This window comes from Notothenia rossii, assembly GCF_949606895.1.
Source record: "Notothenia rossii genome assembly, contig: scaffold_286, whole genome shotgun sequence".
NCBI classification, from domain to species: Eukaryota; Metazoa; Chordata; class Actinopteri; order Perciformes; family Nototheniidae; genus Notothenia; species Notothenia rossii.
This window is the reverse complement of record NW_027640207.1, coordinates 27,014-51,603: the sequence shown is the minus strand read 5'-3', so window position 1 is coordinate 51,603 and position 24,590 is coordinate 27,014. Positions and strand designations below refer to the sequence as shown.

General features: G+C 41.0%; 1 protein-coding gene and 1 long non-coding RNA gene across 4 annotated transcripts; both read right to left on the bottom strand.

Annotated features, from left to right (window-relative positions):
* Nucleotides 1-3,787, bottom strand: LOC307026952. The gene is made up of 3 exons (XR_013804486.1): nucleotides 2,850-3,787; nucleotides 1,653-1,748; nucleotides 1-47 (listed from the first exon to the last, which is right to left on the bottom strand). It is a non-coding gene; the product is annotated as an uncharacterized lncRNA (long non-coding RNA).
* Nucleotides 3,788-5,308: 1,521 nt separating this feature from the next.
* On the bottom strand, nucleotides 5,309-23,246 carry LOC307026950 (uncharacterized protein). Of its 3 annotated transcripts, none has more exons than XM_079695117.1 (5): nucleotides 22,169-22,343; nucleotides 19,045-19,140; nucleotides 17,677-17,746; nucleotides 9,583-9,971; nucleotides 5,309-6,047 (listed from the first exon to the last, which is right to left on the bottom strand). In XM_079695117.1, the coding sequence occupies exons 2-5, from the start codon at nucleotides 19,117-19,119 to the stop codon at nucleotides 5,943-5,945; spliced, it is 639 nt and encodes a 212-aa protein (XP_079551243.1). In that variant the 5' UTR covers nucleotides 19,120-19,140; nucleotides 22,169-22,343; the 3' UTR covers nucleotides 5,309-5,942. The 3 variants fall into 3 exon arrangements, with proteins under 3 accessions (XP_079551243.1, XP_079551241.1, XP_079551242.1); XM_079695115.1 differs by having other exon boundaries at nucleotides 19,039-19,140; nucleotides 22,169-22,336; XM_079695116.1 differs by lacking the exons at nucleotides 19,045-19,140; nucleotides 22,169-22,343 and adding an exon at nucleotides 22,876-23,246.
* Between the last annotated feature and the right edge of the window lie 1,344 nt (nucleotides 23,247-24,590).

The following is a 24,590-nucleotide window of genomic DNA, read 5'->3' as shown; positions in this document are numbered from 1 at the left end:
GTCCCGCTGACGGAGCCACACATGAAGGCTTTGAGGGCCGGGTGAACCTGAGGGGGGAGGAGACAAGGGGGGGGGACAAGGGGGAGGAGACAACAGGGACCGTTGAGCAACATGTTAGGATAGATCTGCTGCAGGTGACTGATTTGTAGTTCACGTGCATCTGAACACATGATGAGCTAATGAAATCAACTTTATTGACAATTCCTCAATTTGTGTTACACAGAGATTCTGTTTCTCACCACCCCAGAGGATCAACATATATGAAAAATAAATATATACATATGTTTATATATACACATACACACAGAGGTGGTGTACTTGAGTAAAAGTAGAAGTACCAGAGTGTAGGAATACTCGTTACACTAAAAGTCCTGCATTCAAAATGTTCCTCAAGTAAAAGTAGAAAAGTATTAGCATCAAAATATAGGAGGAGACAAGTGGGGAGGAAGTGAAAGAAAGGGGAGAGAGGAAAGGATATAAGATAAGACTTTATTTATCCCGAAGGAAATTGTTGTGCCAGAGTTACAAAGATACAATGAACACAGCAGCACATTAATAATACAACTGTACACTAACAGGGCAGTAAAGAGAGCAATTCAATAACTACAGGAGACATAGACGGTTACATCATGAATGTAAATATTAACAGTATTTAGTAGAGCAAAAAGCGTAGTGGCAGATATGTAATTGCACGTTATCATAGCACATTATTAATAGAATAATAAAAGATAAGATAAGATGGAGCTTTATTAACACTGTGGGGGAAGTCAGTAGTTCAAACAGCAACACGGTGAGAATGAAAAAAAGCACAGATTCACACAGATTACAGATTAATACAATTAAAAGATACAAATACAATTATATACGGCTATGTAACTTAAAATAAGAAATGAATTCAAATGAACATATACACATATTTGGAGACATTGAAGCCTATTGACATTTCATTACACAAAGTTTTTCGAGTATTGTTTATGATTCTTTTCAAAGCGTCTACACACGGAAATTAAATCATGTCTACTTCTGTAACCACACACTCTTTCTCCCTAAACTAAATTACCCAGCAGCCTTTCACACTTTATTGTATTGCCGCTCTTTAAAACCACCTCTAGACTTTCTGTTTGCTCGGAAAAAGGGTAAAAAAAAGTCATCAGATTGACGGTAACCCTTCAGAGAGGATGAGGTACAGATGGGTAACCAAAAAGATCCTTCTGCTTTTATTTCTAAAGATTGCGGCTGGTTGGTAAAGCATTGAATGGTCTCGTGCTGAACTACGAGCCCCCCAGGACTCTTAGGTCTTAGAGTCAGAACTGATGCTCCAAATATCTGGAACAAACTCCCAGAAACCTGCAGGTCCTTTTAAATCCAGGCTGAAGACTTTTCCTTTTGCTGCTGCTTTTAAATGAACATATTTCACACAGCACTGTAACTTTCACTCATGTGTTTCATACCTGTGTTATTCTATATGAGCTTGTTTCATGGATATGTTATTATTATGTTTTAATGCTTTTCATTTTTGTAAAGCACTTTGAATTGCCTCGTGTTGAAAGGTGCTATATATAAATAAACATGCCTTTAAACTACAAAAGTGTAAACAAATACCTCCTTCATTACAACTAATATCAGTTAAACAAAAGGTGTAAATAACTCACCAGAGAAAGTTCCATAGCTCTTCAGGACGATAATTAAAAAACTAAATCTTCTGGCTTTTCTTCTTGTGTCAATCTGTCGCTCAAACGTTCCCACACCTTAAACACATGTAAAATAAAAAGAGGTGTTTCAGTGAGAAGGTCACACAGTGAGCAGCTGATCTGTGACAGGGTCTCTGTTACAGGGGATGAAGGAGCATGAGCTTCTTATCAGACAGACAGACGCACTGACAGGCACAGATACACAGATACACACACACAGATACACACACACAGATACACACACACACACACACACACACACACACACACACACACACACACACACACACACACACACACACACACACACACACACACACACACACACACACACACACACACACACACACACACACACACACACACACACACACACACACACACACACACACACACACACACACACACACACACACACACACACACACACACACACACACACACCCACACAATGTTAGGGTAGATCTGCTGCAGGTGACTCTGATTTGTATTTCACGTGCATCTGAACACATGATGAACTAATGAATGACTGCTAATCTACTCAGTAGCTAAACAGCGTATTTGCAAAATTGTCTCCACATTGACAAATTACAACATAGGGTTTGTTTGAGATAAGATCAGAATACAAAAATATTCTATGATTATACGAGACTTTTGAAAAAAGTAATTCTACACAATGAGTACTTTTCCTGAGTACGTTTTGCTGATTATACTTCTTTGTTTTACAGATGTGTAAACATTTGTAAAATCAAACGACTTGCAAATAAACAAACAATTTCCAAACCAAAAACTAGAGATGAAAATTGATATATAAGTAAATTAAAGTATTTATGAAGATAGAATAGAATTACCATTCACAAATTGAAACTTGATTTTCCCAAATGCTTGTATGAAAGTTGCTATTGTTAGAAAGTTATTAACAGTCATGTTCATTTATTTACCTTTTTTTTTTTTGATGTAAATTGTTTTAATTGTTATATTAAAAATGTAAACACGGATGTGGTCGATGTGTTGAAATAAACAATATTTTGAAAAACGAATCTCTATTCTACTTTTATTTAAGTAACATTTTGAACTTTGGACTTTTTTTTTACTTTTAACTTCGATTTTCACTCGAGTAAAGGACATGTTTTCCATCTCAGTTGATCTGCGTCTTACCTGTTCAAATACTCTGCAGATTCAGGAGTCTGTTGCAGAGACTGGTGTCACAAGTATGACGCAATTTGGTTAATTAACAGCATAATCCTTCAAAATGTACTAAAAAAGTACAAAATAACACGCTGAATAAAACCCAAAAAGCTTGCTTTGAATGCCTCTTGTGTGATAAAAAGGTCTCAAAGAGTAAAACTAGAGCACAGACAAAATTGCGCTCCACTTTGTCACATGAAAATGAAAAGTGAACTGTATTTGGAAACTTAAAAACCAGCCGGTTCCGGATTGTTGACGCTGTGTGACGTAAGCACCGCCCACCCAGGAGCTGCTGGTTTCTGATTGGCTGAAATACTTGACGTAATGTCAGTATTAAAAGCGCAGCACTTTATAAAGTAGCTTAAATATTAGATATAAAGTGCGGGTCTGTGTACCTTCATTTCAACTGTCTTTCTTTCTTAAACCAGTCAAACGGGAAAGCGACTGCCTTGTCTTTTTAGGTTGAGTTTTCTACGTGAAATACTAAAATAGCGAGAGGATGTTTGGCGCGAGGGATGGGACGGTATTCCCTGAAGTAGTTTAAAAAATAAAAGCGCTCTTCTTGTAAACACATGGATGTATACAGAGAACAAACCACACTTGATGTTGGAATAACAAGAGAGAGGTCTTAGAGACAGGCTGTCCTCTCAGTCTATACTGATAAGACTAGCGTTACAGAGGACTCTCATAGTTAGGTTTATTCAGAAAGATATTGACGGATCATTTTTTTGTTAACCAGGCCCATTATTGCAGAGTTAAAACGGGGAGAATTCCAGCAAAGTAGAAGTGAAAGTCATCAGAAATACTTCAAAACTCTTCTCTTTTAAGTAGGCTACAGTGCTTCAGTATATGTAGGTACCTTCCACCACTGACTACATGAGAATACCTAATTATGTCTTCTTTGACTCAAATGTAATAGTTATAGGAACAGAAAAAATACATTTTGTAAGTCATTGTGTTTCATAAAAGAAAGGTGTTTAACAGAAGGCTGTCCTTAAAAGATAAAAGTGCAAGTTTAATATGATAAATATAACAGTTTTCACCTACATGTCTTCATCCTTGTTTTCTATTTTTTACTCACTTTGAGGAGAAACCAGTTCTGACTTGATTGTGTTTTTTATTAAACTCTGACTGCCCTCTGCTGGAGAAAATACATCATGTCATAAACAACCACTTCAGCCTCAAAGGAGACACGCTTTTGACTTAAAACATCATTTTATTTAACGATGAATCACTGGGAATTCAAGTGTTTACATAAAAACCAGTGGTGGAAACTAGTGCTGGGCGGTAAACAGTTTCGTGAACTTTGTACCGTATGGACATTTCCATATATACCAAAATATACACCTTTAAAGATGGAGACTGAAGAAAATGAGATGTATTTGTTTAAATACTTGAATATTGTCTGTGTAATGTACCTTGGCTTGTAGCAAGGTGTATTAGGTTGCACTAGTTTGAAGGTTAATCATAAAAGTATTTAAATCTGCACTCTCTGTTTCAGGGACGGGGGGACGGTTGTTTACATTTTCAAACGGTGCTGTTGTTTTGTGGTATGCAAAGTTTACACAATAATATGGTTTACGCTTTCTGATCCCTTCACCACTTTAGACTCATGAGTAACGAGGGCCACCAAAACTATCCAGGTGTATTTACAACGGTAAAGAGTATAAGTCCGATACAATTTTGAGGTACTTGTACTTTGAGTGTTTCCATGTTATGCTACTTCCTACTTCGACTCCACTACATTTGACAGCTTTTTAAAGATTCAGATTATTAACCCTTAGATGCCCGAGTGACTGGACCCTACACTCTTCCATAAGTGGGTCAAAAAGGACCCGTATTGGAATGTGTTTTTAGGCCATTTTTAGTTTAGACATCACTTGTATAATATTTAGCATTATATTTTGGTTCACACTAGAAATATTTTATATTTACATTTTGAAAAAAAAGCGTTTTGAACATATTGTCCCAAAGATCTGCGCTATTCTGAGACCCTCACAGTATTCCAGTCCCTTTTCAAAACTCATCTCATAGCCCCCCCCCCATCAATCCATGCCGGTTGATCAAGTTTGATACCCCCCCACACCTTATATTGTAAAGCGATTTTGAGTCCTTGAAAAGCCCCATACAAATATAATGTATTATTATTATTATTATTATTATTATACTGACAGGTATCAGATCTTGCTGTGTAAAACAATCTTTCTGAGAGGTGTCACTTGTAATGTAGTCTGTGTGTCCTACAGTGAATGTATTCCTGACAGCAACAGGTGATAAGAATCAAAGGTTCCCAGAGGATCCCATAGGAAATGCATGCGGGTCACTTTTGACCCACTTATGGAAGCTTGGGGTAGAAATACAAAAACTACAATTTCTTAAAATGTAAATGGCATGATATCCAAAACATGTTTTTTGAGGAATAGATGGAATAAGAAATGATAACATTTTTAATTACAAAGATACAAGAAAACCACCTCACCAGGTCCAAAAAGACCCACTTATGCATCTAAGGGTTAACTAATACAAAATATAAATAACAGGTAGAATACATATAATTATAGGTCAAGATATCCAGCAGCCGCATGTCAAATAATTAAAATGAGCTCCACCTTCACCAGCTGTGATGAACACATTCATAACTATAATCCAGTCATTTCATACATATGGCTATGAAATGAGCCATTCCTCTTACTAATAATAATAATAATAATGTTATTTGGTACTTTGAATAAACTTTTATGCTAATAATGTTGGACTTTTCCTACATGAGTATGAAATAATAACAAAGACACAGCAGGTAGCAGTTTAGAACAATGAACATTTCACAACAATGATTCCAGAGGTCCAGAAAGACAGACATTACAAAACAATTGCTGTTTTTTTTAAATTATAAGTGCGATCATTATTTGTATTCTTCTTAATCCGTGATTCCCAACAACAACAACACCACATTCCTCTCACTTCCCAGCAGTGTGAGCCGAAAGCACAGCCTGCGGAGGGGGGGGGTAAACGTCCCCTAACTTCCCAAATCTACCCGGTCTTTAAGTCTTGGGGGACTCTGTCTCACTCTCCTCCTCGTCGCTCTCGATGCCGAGCCTGCCTCTCCAGATCCCCTGCAGCTCCATCTATCGGATCTTGTTCAGGGCCAGGTCCGCCACCTCCTCGATCCTGAGGGAGGAAGGAGAACAATGAGTGGAAGGAGCAGAGGGGGTTTCAATTCCTTACAATACCTTGATATACTGATAATTAACAAAATAAAAATAAAAATGAGGAGCACAGAAACAGTGTTCAAATCCTGCTTTTACAGACTTATGGCTGTGCGTACTTTGCAAAGTAATGTTATGAGTGTCAAAGGGATGTTTTAATGTAAATACATCAGATTTTAGGATAAGAAATCAAATCTATGGCTTGATTTCTCTCTGAAAAGGCAAACAAATTGTAAAAATATTAACCACACCGCTGCTAACTGATAATGAAAGCATCCGTGTAAATATTATTAGATTATAGGCAGGGGTGCCCTGGTTCTCAAAGGAGCACCTGGAGATGTTGCTTGGTGCTCATCCTTAAAATGAAATAAACCGTAACTTTGAGGGGGTCTTGACTTTATTTGCCAGACACACGGCACTGAACACATGGAGAGGAGAACACAGAACACACATGCAGAGGCGAACACAAGACAACATTAGCACGACCAGTAATCCTACAAGCTGTCATCACTACCCTCCTGACCGTTCTCCTCACTGTCTTCCTCTCTGTCAGACATGGTAGCTGATGGTGTAGGCCTGCTTCTTTCTCTCTGGTTGAGTCTGCGATTAGCTGCTTGCATCCGCAAGTCAACAGCTGGTTTTGGGTCGAAAGTCTCTGTTGTCATCTTAGACAAGTGGATGTAATAAAATAAGTAAGTGAACATAACCAATACCCTACCATAGTCAATAACAAATTAATGTAACTTATTTTATTTGTGTTGTTCATTCATATCTTATTTTACCTTAACATTTATTTATGCTTTTTTTTTTATCTCTCCAGTTTAAAGGATATTTTTGGTTACTGTCCTATAGTATACATTGAAATGATTTCAAACCTGTTTATCCCAATAATTATAAAGGAGTGCCTTGGAAATATGTGTTTACATAAATTATGACCAAACCGTTTGAACTTAGACTAAAGTGAACTATCTAAACCAGGGGTGCCCACACTTTTTTGGCTGGTGAGCTACTTTTGAAATGACCAGCTAACCGAGGTCTACCAACCAAAAATAAAAACCCAAATTGCAAGGGTTGCTGAATAACACGTTTTATTTTTACATGGGATAACTACAATAGGGCTGCAACAAACGACTAATTTGATTATCGATTAATCTATAGATTAATGAAACGATTAATCGACTATTCGGACTACTACTGTGTGCCTTGCACAATTTCTCAAACGCTCTTATTTAGCCATCGACTTTTAGATTTAGCTTGAGGTTGTTTTAGGCATGTGGAAACTAACAATGAAGACAATAAAGATGAATACTTGATTCAAAAATACATATATTATTAAATTAACTTAACGAATTGTGAACAAAATTAACATTGCTTTTTATTTGAATTAAATAAATAATATTTCACATCTAAAGAAACAACAATGTTTTAACAAATCGTATTAAATAATGTGATGACAGAACTGTAAACAGAATAGCTGAAACGTTAACAAAATAAATAACTCAGTTACCTCTAATTATTAACCCATGTTTGTATAATGTAGTTAACTCCGTGTGTTGCTGCTAGCATACATAACACCTGACGTGGAAACGTTACTCGTGGATGGGGCTACAGAGCTACTCGAAAGACAGTCGAACCCGGTGCATTCCTCCGTCTGAATGTGGAGCACTTTTGCTAAATGTTTAGACAAATTGCTCGTGTTACCGCCCTTACATGCTAAACACTTTTGGTGACCAGCATTGTCCACCTCAAGACGGGTAACATGTAACCACACCTTGGAGCGCTTCTCTCTACCATCTCCTCCGTGTGTTGCTGCATGTAGCAGATGCGTGTGTGTAAACTGCCCCGCCCCCTTGCAAACAGACGGGGGAGAGAGAGATCTCTTCTGGATTGGAAAGATAGAAAATACACCGACCATAGACGCATTTGTTTGTCTTTTTGCATGTTAGAAACGAGTTGGCGACACTAAGACTAAAAGATAATGTTTGTGTAGCAATAATACATGACCTTTCTCTTTCTCAACTCGCTACTCGGAGGGAAGTCGCTGTCATATGCCTTGTGAACACTCCGATAATGCCTCTCCACGTTACCTTTCTTTGGCAGAGCGACGCTTGCTTTACAAATAAGGCAAATAACCTTTGAATGTGACATCACAAAAAAAGATTCTCCCTCCCATTCTGTGTGGAAGTGGTATGTCTTTAGCTTTTTGCTCGTTCCCGCACTCATTTTGTTGTTTGTCTCTCCCGGCACTTGACTGATTTTGTATCGCTTTGCATTCTGGGTTAACAGACTGGAAAGCAATAGGTCGCTTTTTCTGTCAATCAAGTCAACTCCTGAATTAAGTGGCAGGGAGGCCAAGGGATGAGGGATCAAAAGCTGTTTTGTCTATTTTAACGGAGCTGGATTTTTTTTAATTTATGAATGACTCGCGATCTACCAGCATTGCCCCCGCGGTCGACCGGTCGACGTACTGGTCACCTCTGATCTAAACCCTTGGAGTCCTTTACCTCACTGAGCTGTAGTTATCAGCCTCTCAGTCTGACTGGAGAAGACTCTCCCTCCACATTATTGTAGACACATCTTCTTCTTCTTATATCCGTTAGAGCAGCTAGCACCAGATTCTAATAACAACAGCGCCGGTACCGGGAGGTGCGCCCTTCTCTCCCTCCCTCGCTCGCTCAATCGCATTTTGGCTATGAGCTGCGGGCGCCAGATAAGCCAACATCCCCCATTTTCATCACTTACAGGGCAAATGAAAAGTGTAACCGGGGTGAAAAGGGTGTTACATTCACTTAATTATGAATATTGTTACATCAAGGCCGAAAATTAGGATGAGCACCAACGGTCAAAAATGTTTTTTTCCCTCCCAGATCTGGCGCCCTAGGCGAACATCTATTCAGCCAGTGCTACGGCCCGGCCCTGAGTTCATATCATGGTTCATATGCAACTCGCAAATATCTTTCTCTCTTTCTCCTCTCTCTCTATGTTGGTACGCAAATGCGCCTTTTTTCAAATGACCCGGTGCTCTTTTGTTGGCGAAGGTGCGCATGCGCACCAGTTATGTGCAGCCCTGCTTATAGGGGCATTAAATAGCCACGTTTATAAAAAAGAGACCGCAGGTGCTGCTGGATTATAAGAAAGAATCCTTTTAAATATTGAGTGTATTTTTATCTGTACATGGACTTGTATGTATTGAATTTTTACCTTGATTTTCTTTGTATGTGTACATGTATTTACAGTTATGTGATGATCATATATCATTTTTTTTTTTGTGTGTGTATTTATTCACATACACACATGGAAACCTACCTCCTAAATTTAAAATGCCGTAATACTTGGGTCTCCGACTAAAAACGTTGAGGGGCTATTTTCTTTATATGCTTTCTGCCCTCCTGCTCCTAATAATTTAATTTTCAATTGTCTCTTTGATTAATTGTCTGTATTAACATTGAATTGACTTTCAATTAAATATAGAAAGTAATTTTAAGTCCCATACAGACCTGGAGCAGCTCCTCCTTCATGGCCAGTTGAGTGCGCAGCTTGGCGTTCTGAGCCTGCTGCTTGGCGTTCTGAGCCCGCAGCTTGGCGTTCTGAGCCCGCAGCTTGGCGATCTGAGCCTGCTGCTTGGCGTTCTGAGCCTGCTGCTTGGCGATCTGAGCCTGCTGCTTGGCGATCTGAGCCTGCTGCTTGGCGTTCTGAGCCTGCTGCTTGGCGTTCTGAGCCCACTGCTTGGCGTTCTGAGCCCGCAGCTTGGCGTTCTGAGCCCGCAGCTCGGAGATATGGTCATTGACCTTGTTGACCTTGTTGACCTTGTTGAAGGAGATGCGTTGTTTCTTCTCCAGCTCCTGGCGAAATTGCTCCTGGCGCAATTTCACCCTGCTCAGGCGGTCTGATGGATACAAAAAGAACAAACATGCAGGTGTCAGTACCAGACACTGCTCGGGGTACCAGATCTGCTCGGGGTCCGTCGCTTACCAATGACGTCACGCGTTGTGATTGGCTGTACGGTAATCGTACGCTGATTGGTGTAACTAGGGGCGCTGACTAGCGTATACCGGGGGTCTGATCAAAGACAAATGAGTGCAGGTAGAGACAGAGCCATATAATAGAAGAGTTACGACATCTTACGTTCACCCCAATGGACCAGTTTTTTTTACAGCAATGGCGGATCGTGGAGCCTCTCAATAGTTCCCCGGAAGTTAGCTTGCCGCTGACTTCCGGGGAATTATTGAGGCTATCTGCGGCTAGCAGCGCAGTAGAGTTGCAGCATAGACCGTTCGTGTTGGACTTTTAAAGGTAAGAAGACGTTTAAAGATTTATATTTCGGATATTATCAGCACATCTGAGTCAAATTAACGTGTGTATTAAAGGATGTTAGTGGATTATCCCTAATCAGTAGATTTAGGGAACGTTTACAGATAACAGATTAGGCTAGGATACCGGATAAAGTTAGCAACACACGTTTACCATGAACAGCCTATTAATCTGTTCTCCTAATGTTATTTCAACCCAACGTTGTGGAATTAGAGAAAAAGGGGCTTCTTAACGTGCTTTTATCCGGGGTGGAGGGAGTTAAATATAACATTGGTGCGTGTGATTGTAATGGGTGGAGGTGGTGAAATGAGGATATCCATCTTGGAGTTCAAGCTAGTATAATATAGTTAATGTTACACAATAATAAGGAAGAGAGCTATTTTTGTGATACATCGCTATTGATATGGATTTAGAGTGCGTATTTGAGACTTCCAAACAGTAAATAAAAACGTAACTTATGGGTGAGTGTTTTTAGCAGAGCCATATGATGTCCTTGTGATTCTGTTTATTATCACTGTTAGGGAAATAATTGTCCTAGACTCCTAGATATGACGTGCGTGACGAACCCTGACCTCTGTTATGTCCTTTAAGGAGATAGGCTGCTTCAGCCATAATGTTGTTGTTCCCATTCTGTGACCGGGCAACCCTAGGTCACAGATGGTTTATTGTTGTGGGTGCACTGGGACACTTCCTTCCTTGTGTTTGTGGACTCCAAGCTGTGAAATCTTCGAGGCCATAAGTATCGGACGCAAGTGACTCAGTGTTCCCAACTGTTTAGGCTGTCTTCTCAAAACATGTTGATTACTCTCTGTGAAACCAGTTAAATGGGCTAACGAGAGAGAGGCGCTCCAGAATTGACGTGGCAACTCTCCTGGGCAGTCAGACCGTGACTGCTGTGACTTGTGATGTGAATCCTACGGCCGAAGCTCCTATAATAAACCATCAGTGTTTGACATCAAAGCTCCTGCTCTTCCCGTGTCTCCTTCATGAGTCGGTGAGTCCCACTACATTGCTACACAGAAGTTTCGCTTACAATTACCTGTCTGTATTATGTTGCAGCTCAGCTGATTTTGTATTGATGGCAAAGGGAGAGGGACTTAAGTGAGACTGAAAACACAAGGTAAGTTTAAAATAGGTCAGCAATTTCCCATCCTATAGGTTGCTAGATGTATCTAACCCTTTCTCCCTCTCAGCACAAGAACCCCAGGGGGATTCAATGGAGCCTGAAGACCTGCAATGAGACCCTCACCCTGCACCTGAGTCAACTCCCAGAGTTTTGCAAGCCTCTCCCTGTTTCTTATTTTGATTAAACAGACGTTAAGCTTCCCAATGGTGTGGTCTTCGTTTTGTGAAAAATATGATTATACATATGTTGTTGTTGCTGTTGTCTTTTGTGATAGTTAAATTGCTCCTGCTGATTTGGGCCAGCCATTCTTTCCTCCTCTCTGTGTCAGTGGGGAAGCCGTACATTCGTACCAGGGTTTCCCACACAGACTATACTTGGGCGGGCCGCCCAGGTATATTAACGGCCGCCCAAGTATATTTCGCGACCCATTTAGTTTTTTTTATTCGTCCGTGACCACGACGCCATCTGCGATTGATTAACTTGTGGACAATGATCCCTCGCTCCCTTGTTCTGATCTCACCTCCTTCTGGCCTGTTAAGTGGCCTGCCTCACACAGGGTGACTGGCTGTCTACATGATGTGGCCTGCCGACATGGCCTCTGTCATACAGATCATAAATCAAAGCCCTTGATTGGTCTCTGTGTGTCATTCAAGCTGGGGATAACCTCAGCTCAGGTGAGGTAAAGGACTCTGAGTTTAGATAGTTAGCTTAGTCTAAGTTCTCAGTGGGTCTCAAACGGTGTGGTCACCATTTATGTAAACAGTAAACACATATTTCCATTTGAGAGGGTAGTGATTGGTCTAATGGATAGTGAGGTGGGCTGAAGATCGGAAGGCTGTGAGTTCAAATCCCGCCAGGAACACCACCACTAGTGTGCCCTTGAGTAAGAAACTTAGCCCTTAGTTACTCCAGGGAGAATGTCCCTGTAATCGGTCATTATAAGTCGCTTTGGATAAAAGCGTCAGCTAAATGAAATGTGATTAGTAAAATATGCGTGAATAAATAAATAAAAAGTTAACTAGGTGAAAAAAGGTAAGATACACTTTTAAAACTTGAGAGAAAAAACTAGTCTTTGCAGCTGCCTCAAAGAGGAGCAGGGAGGAGAGGAGAGACACAGGAGAGGCTGGTTCAGGAGCACAGACACACTCACAACTATAAATGAACCAAAAATAAATTAATAAACAAGTTTCAGTGTTTTTTTCATATTGGAAATGGTATGTTATTGGTTATGGCCATGATTTTATGATTATTGAAATGTATACAGTTCTGTTTAAGATGTTTCCATGGATCTAGTCTCTTTATTTTCCCCTCAAAGTGCACCAGATTGATGCATTTAACTCCAAACAAAAACAAATTCTCACCAGGGGAGCATGCCCCCGTACCCCCCTAGAGGATTTGAGGTCGACCCCCACTTAAAATCACATGGATAGGTTCCTAAATACATTTATAAATGCATTTATTTTTTAAAATAGTAACCAATTTCCATATGTTTATGTGGGGGTAGAAGATTTAAACTATAGGGCTATCATTATGGGCCCTGCCTGTACCCGTTCGCTCTGCCATCGCAGGGTCTGCTAACAAGAGACCAACAGAAAGGTTAATGTTGTTGCACGTCACCTCAACCCCCCCCCCCCCCCCCCCAAGTATATTTGGCGTTCCCATACACACAGGCGTTGGAGCTGTTCTTCATGAAACCCAGAAGGATGAAGTGCTCTGACAAACAGTGCCATCTTTGTGCAAAATGATTATACAGGAATGAAAAGTCTATAAATAAACATGTTGTTAAAACTCTCACGGTTTTTTTTCGCGCACCATCCTCCCCCCCCGCCCAAGTATATTTCAGATCTGTGGGAAACACTGCGTACTCCTTTCTCTGAGCTATCAGAACATCCCCAGGCAGCACAGCAAACCATGGAGGAGACTATATGCCAGGACACAGAGGAAAAGGCACAGACAAACTGCATGTATGCTATTCAATGTTTATTGAACTCCATTTATTTACATGGATGTTCCTAAAACAACACATTTAACATCATCATGCTGCTGCTGCTGCTGCTAGTCCTTTGACTCATTGTGCCGTCAGTTGACAATCATTGATGGGCACCTGTGGGTCTCCTGTCCTTTCTGAAAGTCATCAAGATTACATTAGTCATTTAGATCAGGGGTTCCCAAAGTGGGGGTCGCGAGATGATTACAAAATAAAAAAGAGATACATTTTTTATATTAAATTATTAATAATAATAACGAGGCTCCCCCTTTGACAATCCACTAGTGCAGTGTTTCCTAAACTTTTGCATACCAAGGTCCACTTCACCAAGAAAAAACACTCCCCCTATTTTGGGGGTCGCGGGGTGAAAAGTTTGGGAACCCCTGATTTAGATTACTTATGTCCTAAATTACCATGGGATTACTGAAACCACCATGAATTACAGAAAAGGTAGAAAAGTATCTAATCAGAATTTTGAAACCTTTCTTCCCTCCCTCTAAATATATCAATAAACATTAGGATGTGATGCTCCTGACTACCATACAGGTTTAAGAAGATAATATTTGTTTTAAAGAATTCAAAGCAATAAACAGGCTCTGTAACCAAGGCAACGTTAGCCTAACATGTGTATGTTAACAGGTAAGATAGCTGTTCACACTGTCTATTTTCTACTTTTTGTAATGCTATTTTATTTCTATTTTAAGATGTTTACATTTTCGATTGTTTGATTCTAGTCTTTTAACTGTCTAATGTACAATGCCTTGTCTTTTGCTGCTGCAGCGTAAACATTTCCCCAATTGGTATCAATAAAGTACTTTTTTGATCTTATTCCTCAAATATTAGCACATTTTACTAAAAAAAACATTGATGTAACTACATACACATATCGATATGTTGTATAAATATTGCAAATCAAAACCTTTATTGACCACTAATTACCAAAAATTGCATTTCGATCCTGTTATTTATGCATTCAAATCGTGATTCAAATGGCCCGCCACGAACTTCAGATTCATGTTAGCACCTGAGTATGACCCGCCCTATTGGTGTATGATCAAATTTGAATTCTAATTTTAAATAAAAGGAAATCAATTCACAGTTATTGTCAAACAGGAGTTAAATCAATTTCTCGCTTATTGTAAGAATGTATTTCACAGTGATGCTAACGCAGGTATGGTGAAAAAAAGAGAGAACTATTAGAAGCAGGAAAAAAAACAGCGTAATACCATCTGACAAAGGCCTGTGCTATAATGCTTCAATTAACTGGCTATTCTTTATAATATACTCAGATCAATAGAGACAGAGATGTTAAGTTATAAATCAAGGGTTTTTATTATTATTTACAGCAGGGGTGGGGAACCTTTTTCCTTTCAATTTGTACAACATCCTCAGAGGGCCGTACAAATTATTGAACTCAACCTCTGCTTAAAAAAACTAAAATCACAGCCCATTCATTTTGCCTTTCTTTCATGCTGTGCAAAGAAAAAGAAACCTCTTAATCCAGATATTTTACCATGACTCGCGCATGCATGCATGTGCAGTGTGGCATGACCACCAAAACAGAAAGATATGTACACGATGTGTGCAAATGTATTTAGTATGTGAACATGATTTAAGTGGGGGGGACCTAACCTCCTCTAGGGGGGTCCGGGGGCATGCTCCCCCGGGAAGATTTATTTTTAAATATTGAAGTTGAAAGCATCAATCTGGTGCACTTTGAGAGCAACATGAGGAGATCTATGGATACATCTTTCAACACCCATTTGAAACAGAACTGTAAGCAGATTTTTCTTTTTGGATATTTTACAAATCACTCCCCTTTTAAACTCTATTCTTGTTATTTTTAACAACTTTCTTGTTACTGCCATATAGTATTTTATACCTGTTTTTCATTTAGTCTCTAATGTCTCTAATAATTATAATGATCATATCAAGGTGTGCCTTAACCTCACTGAGCTGAGGTTATCTGAGCCTCGCAGGAGAGCTCTCTTCCACCTTGTTGTAGAAAAGCTCTTTAAAATTCGTTAGCATAGCTAGCTAACCAGATGCTAATAACAACAGATCGCCACTGTGCTTACAACTAAAGACACAGCCTCGCAAACACTGCAGCATGTGTACGGCTCCTTATGGGTACTGCAATATTTGAAGAGCTGGAGCGGCGTACTGGTGCTCTCCGTAAGCACTCAAGTCTACACTCCTTACAGACGAGAAATAACCACGTGAAGACACGTTACGCTCGTGTTGTGTTCAAGGAACCTGTCCTTGGCCAGGAAAAACAGGCACTCACTTGTTTAATTATTTTGCGATCAAAATTTCTTCTTTTTTGAAGTGAGAAGTTGTCCGTCAGTCGGACGGACCAACCCCCCCCACCAAAACGAAAACTCTTCGGTTCTCCACGAATTAAACGAGTCGCCCAAAGCAGCGTTTAAAAATCGGGAGGCGCCGAAAAGCGACTAATTTGCATCACTGACCATATTCATATTTAAATGATCGGGAAATTACGTTGTAATGATAATAAATCACCTCCGTCATTCAGATTAATGTCGACTGTTATTTTTTATGTTTGAATTTTAAAAAAGAACGATCGACTGTTGTGGAGCCGATGAATGAGAGTCAGCAGGATGATCTTGTATACACGCTACAAAAGCTAGAATGACAACACAACACAGGTGCACTCACTAACTCGTCCGTGGTGCAACACACACTATATAACCCAGTGAATTGTGTCCCCTAAATGTCACAAGTGTAAACATAATTATGTAAATAACCCAATTTGTCTTAAATGTAATTTAGGTTAACTTCCTGTTTTATTTAGAATTATTATTATTATTACCTCTTGGGTTGCTGTACAGCCAATGCGTGACGTCATTGGTAAGCGTAACGGACCCCGAGCAGATCTAGTACGCCGAGCAGATCTGGTACTGACACAGGCATGGGCGCGGGAAGGGGGGTGCTGAGGGCGCTGCAGCACCCCCTAGCGGCAGGAGGTGCGGCACTCCCCTGTCTGAATTATTATTTGACGGTTATTGCTACAATGATTGGCTACAATGATATTACACAGATCTGTGTAATATCATTGTAGCCAATCAATTCCACATTGTTGGTAAAATAATATTTTACATCTTTGTAGTGTGTGCGCTCACCAGTGGCGTCACCTGGCCTGCCCCAAAAAAAAAATCTGTAGCCCCGGACAATTCTACCTCAATAATATAATACATTGACCGTGCTTTACGTGAACCTCATCATGACACTCGAGAGGATGGCAGGACTGTAATTTTCCGTGTTCAGTGAATGCAACAGAGGCAAGACACCAGACCAATCAGAGAGTTGCATGGAATTAAACGTGTGCTTGTGTTATTCAAGCTTGGCTCTGTGTGTGTGTGTGTGGAAATAGCGCATTTAGTGTGTTTGTTTTAACTTCAATATTTTAAAAAAAAAATCACCCCGGGGGAGCATCCACCCGGACCCCCCTAGAGGTGGTGAGGTCCGCTCCCCACTCGGAAAAACCAGCACTTTACCCCTGCCTATATGTCTTGAGCTGATTATCGAGCCTTCATTGTAACAGTCGCGGGTGTACTGTGTGTTTGCGTGTGGGGAGTGCTGCAGTAGAACATTCCACTGTAGCGCCCCTGGTGTTCGCGCTTGTGTGCGTGCTCTACAGTGTCTGTAATAGTGTTAACTGGAGTCCAGCATCACAGCACCCCCACTCAAAATACCTTCCCGCGCCTCTGCATGCAGGGTTATAAAAGGAGGAGAAAGATACAGAATGTTGGAAATTGTATCGACACTTTTGGACCAATAAACTGGTGTAGGAATTAGAGCTCATGTTGTTATTATTATTTATATTCATTTTATTTCATATGTTGTTTGTGGTTAAGGTCTGTTTGTTTTTATTTTCAGTATTGTTGACCCTGGTAGAATTGTCTCTTTTTACTCCCTTTATTGTACATGTGAGGGTCTATGTATGTATGCTTTCTGTGTTTGACATGTCACAAATAAATCATATATCAAAAATAAAAAAGGAATTTGAGCTCATCCCATAAAACGTGAACATTTGATTTTAAGCAAATAAAAATCCCATGTAGTGTTATTATTATTATTATTATCCCTACACCTCTTTACAGGATGTATAGTGTCTGTCATGTAAGTGTTTGTTTCTCCTCTTACCCTTCAGGTCAGTGAGATGCTCCTTCACCTGGAGCTGCTGCTCCTGCAGAGCCGTCTTCTCCGCACCCAGCTGCAAGCACACAAATACATTTCATTTCCTAAGTGACTTCAAAAAAGTCAAAAGTCAACTTTATTCTCAATCTTTCAGTTTGTGTGTACAGAGAGATCGAAATACCGTTTCCAGCAGTCCCGAAAACAAAAATGTATAAATCAACACATGTTGATTGTACAGCAACGGGGCGAAGTGATGGAATACTTTCCAAAACGGAGAGCAGCTCCAGCACATTTACCTCTGACGCAAGGGGTCGATGCGCAGGCGAATGAACCACCTCTGGAGTCCCGTCCTGTGGAGGAGACCCAGGGGGATCAACACGTGACCAGCTGACGCCATGCGGAGCCGCTTCATCACAGAGAGGGCTGTCACCAGGGTGTGACACGCCGGAGGAGAGCTGTGAGTTTCTCCACTCTCTGCCGCGAGAGCCGCGCTCTCATGCTGGCTGAGTTTAATTCCACTCCCAAATAAATGATTGTCTGAGAAGGAAAAGGACAGATCTTCTTCCAAATTATGAAAACCCAGGCTTGACCTATGCGATACGAGATGTAGGCTACCGTCTGTAAAGCGACTTCCTCCCTGGAGCGAGCCCGCAATAACAGGTCGTCCAGATAAAACCACACTCATCCCTCCTCATGGCTCCAGCCTTCTCTACGCACTTTGAAAAAGTGTGAGGAGCCAGGGAATATCTGAACGGCAGACGATTGTCTGATATTCCCTGAAACTGAAATGAGAAACACAGGAATTTCCTGTGTTTCGGGATGATGGGTACGTGGAGGATGCATCCTTCAGGTCTATGGAAGTGAACCAGTCATCCTGGTGAACACATTCCAGCACCTGTTTGATCGTCAGCATGTGGAATACTGACAGATCGAGGATGGGTTTCATTCACCTGGTCTTTTTCGGGATTAGAAAAGCAGACATACATGCTCGTGATGTGGTCGTCACGGTGACGAGCCACGCCAGAGCCCTAGCTGCCCGTGAGGCAACCCAAGGTGAGCCTGGACCGAAAGGGCTGCGAGGGAGCCTCCACACGCTGCGTTTCGCGGGGACTAGTTCCAGATCCTTTATGGTGTGAAACCAAATCTCCCCCCCGCCCCCCTATCGGCCTAGTTCTTGGGGAAAGTAGTCCGGTGTGAAAGCGCCTATTTATACATATGTACACATTAAATCATAAATAAAAGCAAAACAATCAATATATACAAAATAACAGTCACTTCAATATATTTGACTTACAATGAGTGCAATAAACCATAAGGAAACAAACTCAAATGTTAAGTGATGCTGCATTTGTTTTAAATAAGTCTTACATGTACATGTAAATAGCGGCGTTTCTCCATCTCGCGAATACGCTTCTCCTGCGCCTTCAGCAGGTCGTCCTTCGCCGACATATCCTCCTCCTGCCGGCTCACCTGCGGGCAGGATGGACGAAATCAAGAGTTATAAATAAATTCCCCCGAATCCATAGACTTGTTTGATAAAAAGGTCTCAAATGGTAAAACTTGGAGCACAGATAAAACTGAGCTCCACTTTGTCACATTGAAAATGAAAAGTGAACTCTGTTTTTGGAAACTTAAAAACCAGCCGGTTCCACTGTGTGACGTAAGCACCGCCCACCCAGGAGCTGCTGGTTTCTGATTGGCTAAACAGCTTGGCGTAATGTCAGTATTAAAAGCGCAGCACTTTATAAAGTAGCTTAAATATTAGATATATGTGCGGGTCTGTGTACCTTCATTTCAACTGTTTTTCTTTCTTAAACCAGTCAAACGGGAAAACGACCGCTTTGTCTTTTTAGGTTGAGTTTTCTACGTGAAATACTAAAATAGTGAGAGGATGTTTGGCAGGAGGGACGGTACGGTATTCCCTGAAGTAGTTTAAAAAATAAAAGCCGTCGTCTCGTAAACACATGTATACAGAGAACAAACCACACTTGAGGTCGGAATTACAAGAGAGAGGACGTAGAGTGTTATGACCTGGCTCAAAAGGCCACAACAAAGGGGAGACACACCATATAAATGGTTAATAAAATATGTTTATTTAAGTAAGTAATTCAAATCAACCAAATTAAAGAAGTGCAAAATGAGTAAAGCATGAGGTGTGGACGACGTCAGTGGTATCAGTAGTGTAAATGCAGGGTGAGGGTTGCGATTCTCTCTATAGTTGGGGGGGCAACACACACACACACAGAGGAGATGGCGGAGAGAACGCGCTCCGAGGTGTGGTTAATCTTTACCCGTCTCGATGTGGGCAATGCTCGTTACCAAAAGTGCAATCAGAGTTTAGCATGTAAGGGCGATAACACAAGCAATTTGTCTAAAAATTTTGCAAAAGTGCACCACGTCCAGACCATAGACTGTATATATAAATGGACGTAGCGTCCGTGACGTCACCCATAGGATTCTGCAGTTGCCGAGAAGCCCTTAGTAGGCGGAGCCAGCCACTAACGGCTTGACAGCGACGTCAGAGTCTAATCCCGCCTGCTCCAAATAAGGGCAACGAGGCGGGGCCGAGGCGGGACCTGCTGCCTCCGAACTGGAAGTAAACAGAGCTAGCTCAGGCAAAGAAGCTAAGCTAACATGAAATACGTGCATACCAAGTTACTGCTAACAGTGTAGTTCCCCTATATAAACATTACATTCATAATCAAATGAGACAATCTGCAAGAGAATTAGCTATGTTTTGTTATTCTTAATGCTTGTCATTCACACGTTAAGAAAAGACGGACTCCACCGCCCGGCCCTGGACCTAACGGAGCCGCAGTGGGCTAGCTCCGGGACGCCGGCTGGAGCTAGCCCCCTGCGGCTCCGTTAGGTCCGGCGGCCACCACTGGGATAATTGGGTCCCCTATTAACATTTGCTCCCGTTTAGCATTATGAGCGTCATAGCCATAGACTATAAAAGTCTTACCCAAGGCTGAATCATAAACTAAAATGTATATAGTATAAAGGGTTACGTCCTTAGCTGGCTAATAAGTAACAAGCTAAGCTACCAAGCACACAAACGGGACATGTATAATATCATTTTAGACTTCTTGGAAGTTCTGTTAGTACATTCAAGCCCACAGCACAACATTTTAATTGTCTGGTATTTGTAACTATATTCCCTAAAAAGGCACAATCACCACGAACACGGCTAAAGCTAAATGGTCAAGTACAGTAACTACAACTAACTAACGTTGTAGCCTCTATGGTTGTAGCCTCGCAGAGTGGACAAGTTGCTGTTAGCCGACAGTGAGGCATGTACATGTCCATCAAAGTGACCACGCCCTAATTTATGCAAAAGCTTTAAGGCTTAATATTAATTAAACAGATGACTTGAAAAAAAAAATCGCCCCCCCAATCCATATTCATGAAGGGGGGATCTAACTATATAGAGAATATGTTTTTTTGAACCACGATGTAAACATGTTTAATTCTGCTCTAAAGTTGGGCATTTTAACATTGGGGTCTATGGAAATTGCTCCCTTCTGCAGACTGCTCCTACTGGCCACTAGATGAACTGCAGTTTGAGGCACTTCCGCATTGGCGTCCCGGCTCTTCCCCAGAGTTTGCCGCTTGGTCGAGACTGAGAAAGGCACCGGGTTCGACTGTCTTTCTCGTAGCTCTGTAGCCCCATCCCCGAGTAACGTTTCCACGTCAGGTGTTATGTATGCTAGCAGCAACATACGGAGTTAAGTACTAGGGATGCCAGAAACTGACCATGATCAAAATCGGACATCCCTGGAGAATAATAATCGATTATTCGATGCCCACCGCCCACCCGCCCCCCACGGGAGAGAGAAAAAAAAAAACCTCTTGCATGTGCACTTTTGAAGTAGTTCCACGAGGAACTCTTCTTTCCTTTGTTCATCTTTAGTTGTGTTCTCACTGCAATCGCACGTGTGAACGTTGCAAGGATAGAATCACTAACAGTTGCTCGGCCTTAACAAAAAAACAATCTTCAAGTCCCATATTTATCCACAAATGACTTCAATTTCAAAGCCATGGCCCAGCAACTAGAACATAGCGGGGGCTAACACGCTACCATTCTTAGACGAAGAGAGTCGGGACACGGCTAATTACTGGCAGGAACACACAACCTCTACGAAACACGTTAATTTAGCTTAAATATTTAGCCGAACAGAGCCGGGACATGGCTAATTACTGGAACGAACAAACAAAACCTCTAAATTAAGCTACAAACATAGGCAGTTACCATTCAAACCTTTAAAAAAATTACAAGTGTAATAAATAAGATTAAGAATGCTTGAAACTTATTTATTTAATAACAGTTTAGATAATCATAATCCTGTAAAGTTAGCTTGGTTAACCTACATTTTCATAACACTCTGCCCTGAAATAAAATCTCTTTATAAACATTCAAACACCAGTTAGGTGTGGATTTAATTCCATTTAGCAATTTTTCGTTTTGCCTGAAACCATTATATATGCAACCACTCACCTCAATTGCCTGTCGGTCAGTGGTTCATCAGCCGAAAAGATCTGTTCACTCTGTAAGTCATGTTCAATCACTGTCACATCGCTTTACAAAAACGTATTAATCCGCCGCTTAGCTTTTCGTAGTCATCAATCTGTCCGGTGGAAGTTCTTTTGATAACGGCGAATCAAACTCGGTGGTTCACTTGCTGTATATCGTAAAAAATAATAAAACATGTCCCTGTTAAATGCCTTCAATTAATGAAAACAACTATGAGACGGGGACTATTTTCACCGGGCAGGAATATGTCATCACTACTGCCATGTTAAGAGGCCATGGAAAGTTCCAGAACATTACACATCACAACTCACACTGTTCAATCAAATTGACTACATAGAATGTAGAGCTCATTGAATTGGCTTACAGAGCTGAGTTGAAATAACAACTTATGAAATTAAGTATAAATTGCATAAATTGATATGTTATGAAAGTAACTTAAAAAAAGTTACAATAACTTAATGATCAAATCCTTTTTTACAGTGTAGAAGCTGGGTTACAGTACGTAACCCCAGATTTTCACATCAGTCCGTTTACCCGATTAAAGATGTTTGGACTTGTTCATTTGCGAGTGAAAGGTTTTACATGTTTGTATTTAATTAGCTTGATTTAACACAAACTCCAACATGTCAAGTGTGAGGATGATTTCAAGTAGATCATTTACTATCGCTCACCTGTCTGCAGCTCCTCCCCATGTTCAGCCTTATCACCTGGACAGGAACACATTCAGGTATTCTTTTCAATAAGATAAACATGCAGCTAAACACAAGCAGAACAGAGTTATTGTTATGAACTCAGACACTTAGGAGGTAGGACCCAATTGCACGACCAGGGAGACAGAGGTAAAGTATTTGTAAGATACTTTATTTTTCCAAGAACAGCAAAATGAACAACACAAAATGGTCACGATCAAATCTCTAGCTGAGATGACAAAAATGAGAACAAAAAGAAAGCGCTCACGTAGCGAGGATCAAAACTTTACGAGAGCACAAAAAGAGCATAGACCTGACCATGGCAAGAGACAAGCGCATAGACCTGACCATGACAAGAGACAAAAACGAACTGAACACTGGGAGACAGGGGAATTTAAACACAGGGTACAAGAAACAGGTGGGAACAATCAGGGGCGGGGCTGACACTGATGAGCACAGGAGACACAGAAGGGATGACAGGTGAAAACAATCAGGAAATTAGACATCCCAGGGAAAACTAACGACAGACAGAAAAACAGAGGGGAAAAGACCAGACAATACACAGGGAGGAAAACATGACAAGGAGAACAGCAAAACACCCAATACCAGACACACAAAACTAAAAGCGTGACACAACACAAGAATCGTGGGTTATGAAATAAAACCACGAAAACAACCAAGTACAAGTTAACATCCTGCATTCATGTTACAGCCGCTGCCTTCCTGGGGCTGTTAAGGCTGTTAAACCTGTTTGTGTGTGTGTGTGTGTGTGTGTGTGTGTGTGTGTGTGTGTACACATGAGCGGCGCAGTTCCTCCGACGTCCCGCCCTCGCTGCATCCGAAGAGGTGATTGGATGAGACGTCATCCAATCCCCGCCCCTTCCGGCACATCTCCCGGGCGAGGAGTACAAAGGCTGGGAACGGAGATCATTCTGGAGGCTCTGTGTTGGGAGACAGACGCCTCTAGCCCCGTGATACTCTACTCGTGTGTGTTTATACTGTTAGCGCCCTTGTAATCCGTAGATACTTAGCAGAGTGCAAGTAGTGTGTTGTGCCTTTCTTATTGTGTAACTTTGTTTAGGATTGTTAGCTTAGACCCAGGTGATTAGCACCTGTTGATCAGCTGTTGTTATCTGTGCGAAACGTGTTAGCTTAGACCCAGGTGATTAGCACCTGTAGACCAGCTACAGCTGTGTGTGCAGCTTTCCTCATTCCTATTTTGTACCCCGTGTAACAGGAGGGGTTGTTTCCTTATAAACTTCCTTTTGAAGTTCTCTCCTGTGTTGCATCAGCTGGTGGCCGTTGTTGTTTCAGGCTGCTTGCTTGTCCTTTTGTTGCCACCTGCTGTAATAAAGCCACTTATAATTGTTACCAATTCCACTCTGGTCGTGTTGTTCCCTTTGGTACCCCTAGCCTAATAGGGAACTTAACAATTCAAAACCTCACTAAAGTTAAAGTGTGCAAGTGTACTGCTGCATTTATTTCAGTTTACTGCTCTAGATGTTTTAACTCCTTAATAAACTGCTGGTTAGTTTAATCTGCAGCAATGCATCATATTCTATAAGATCATATGTGTTTTTAACCATGTCCTGTGAGAACCACATATTGCCTAAGAGTCAACTTTTCACATGTTTCTCAGAAAAACAGCCCTGTTTCTATCTCTGAGATGCTGCATCTCCCTAGTAGAGCTATAAAGG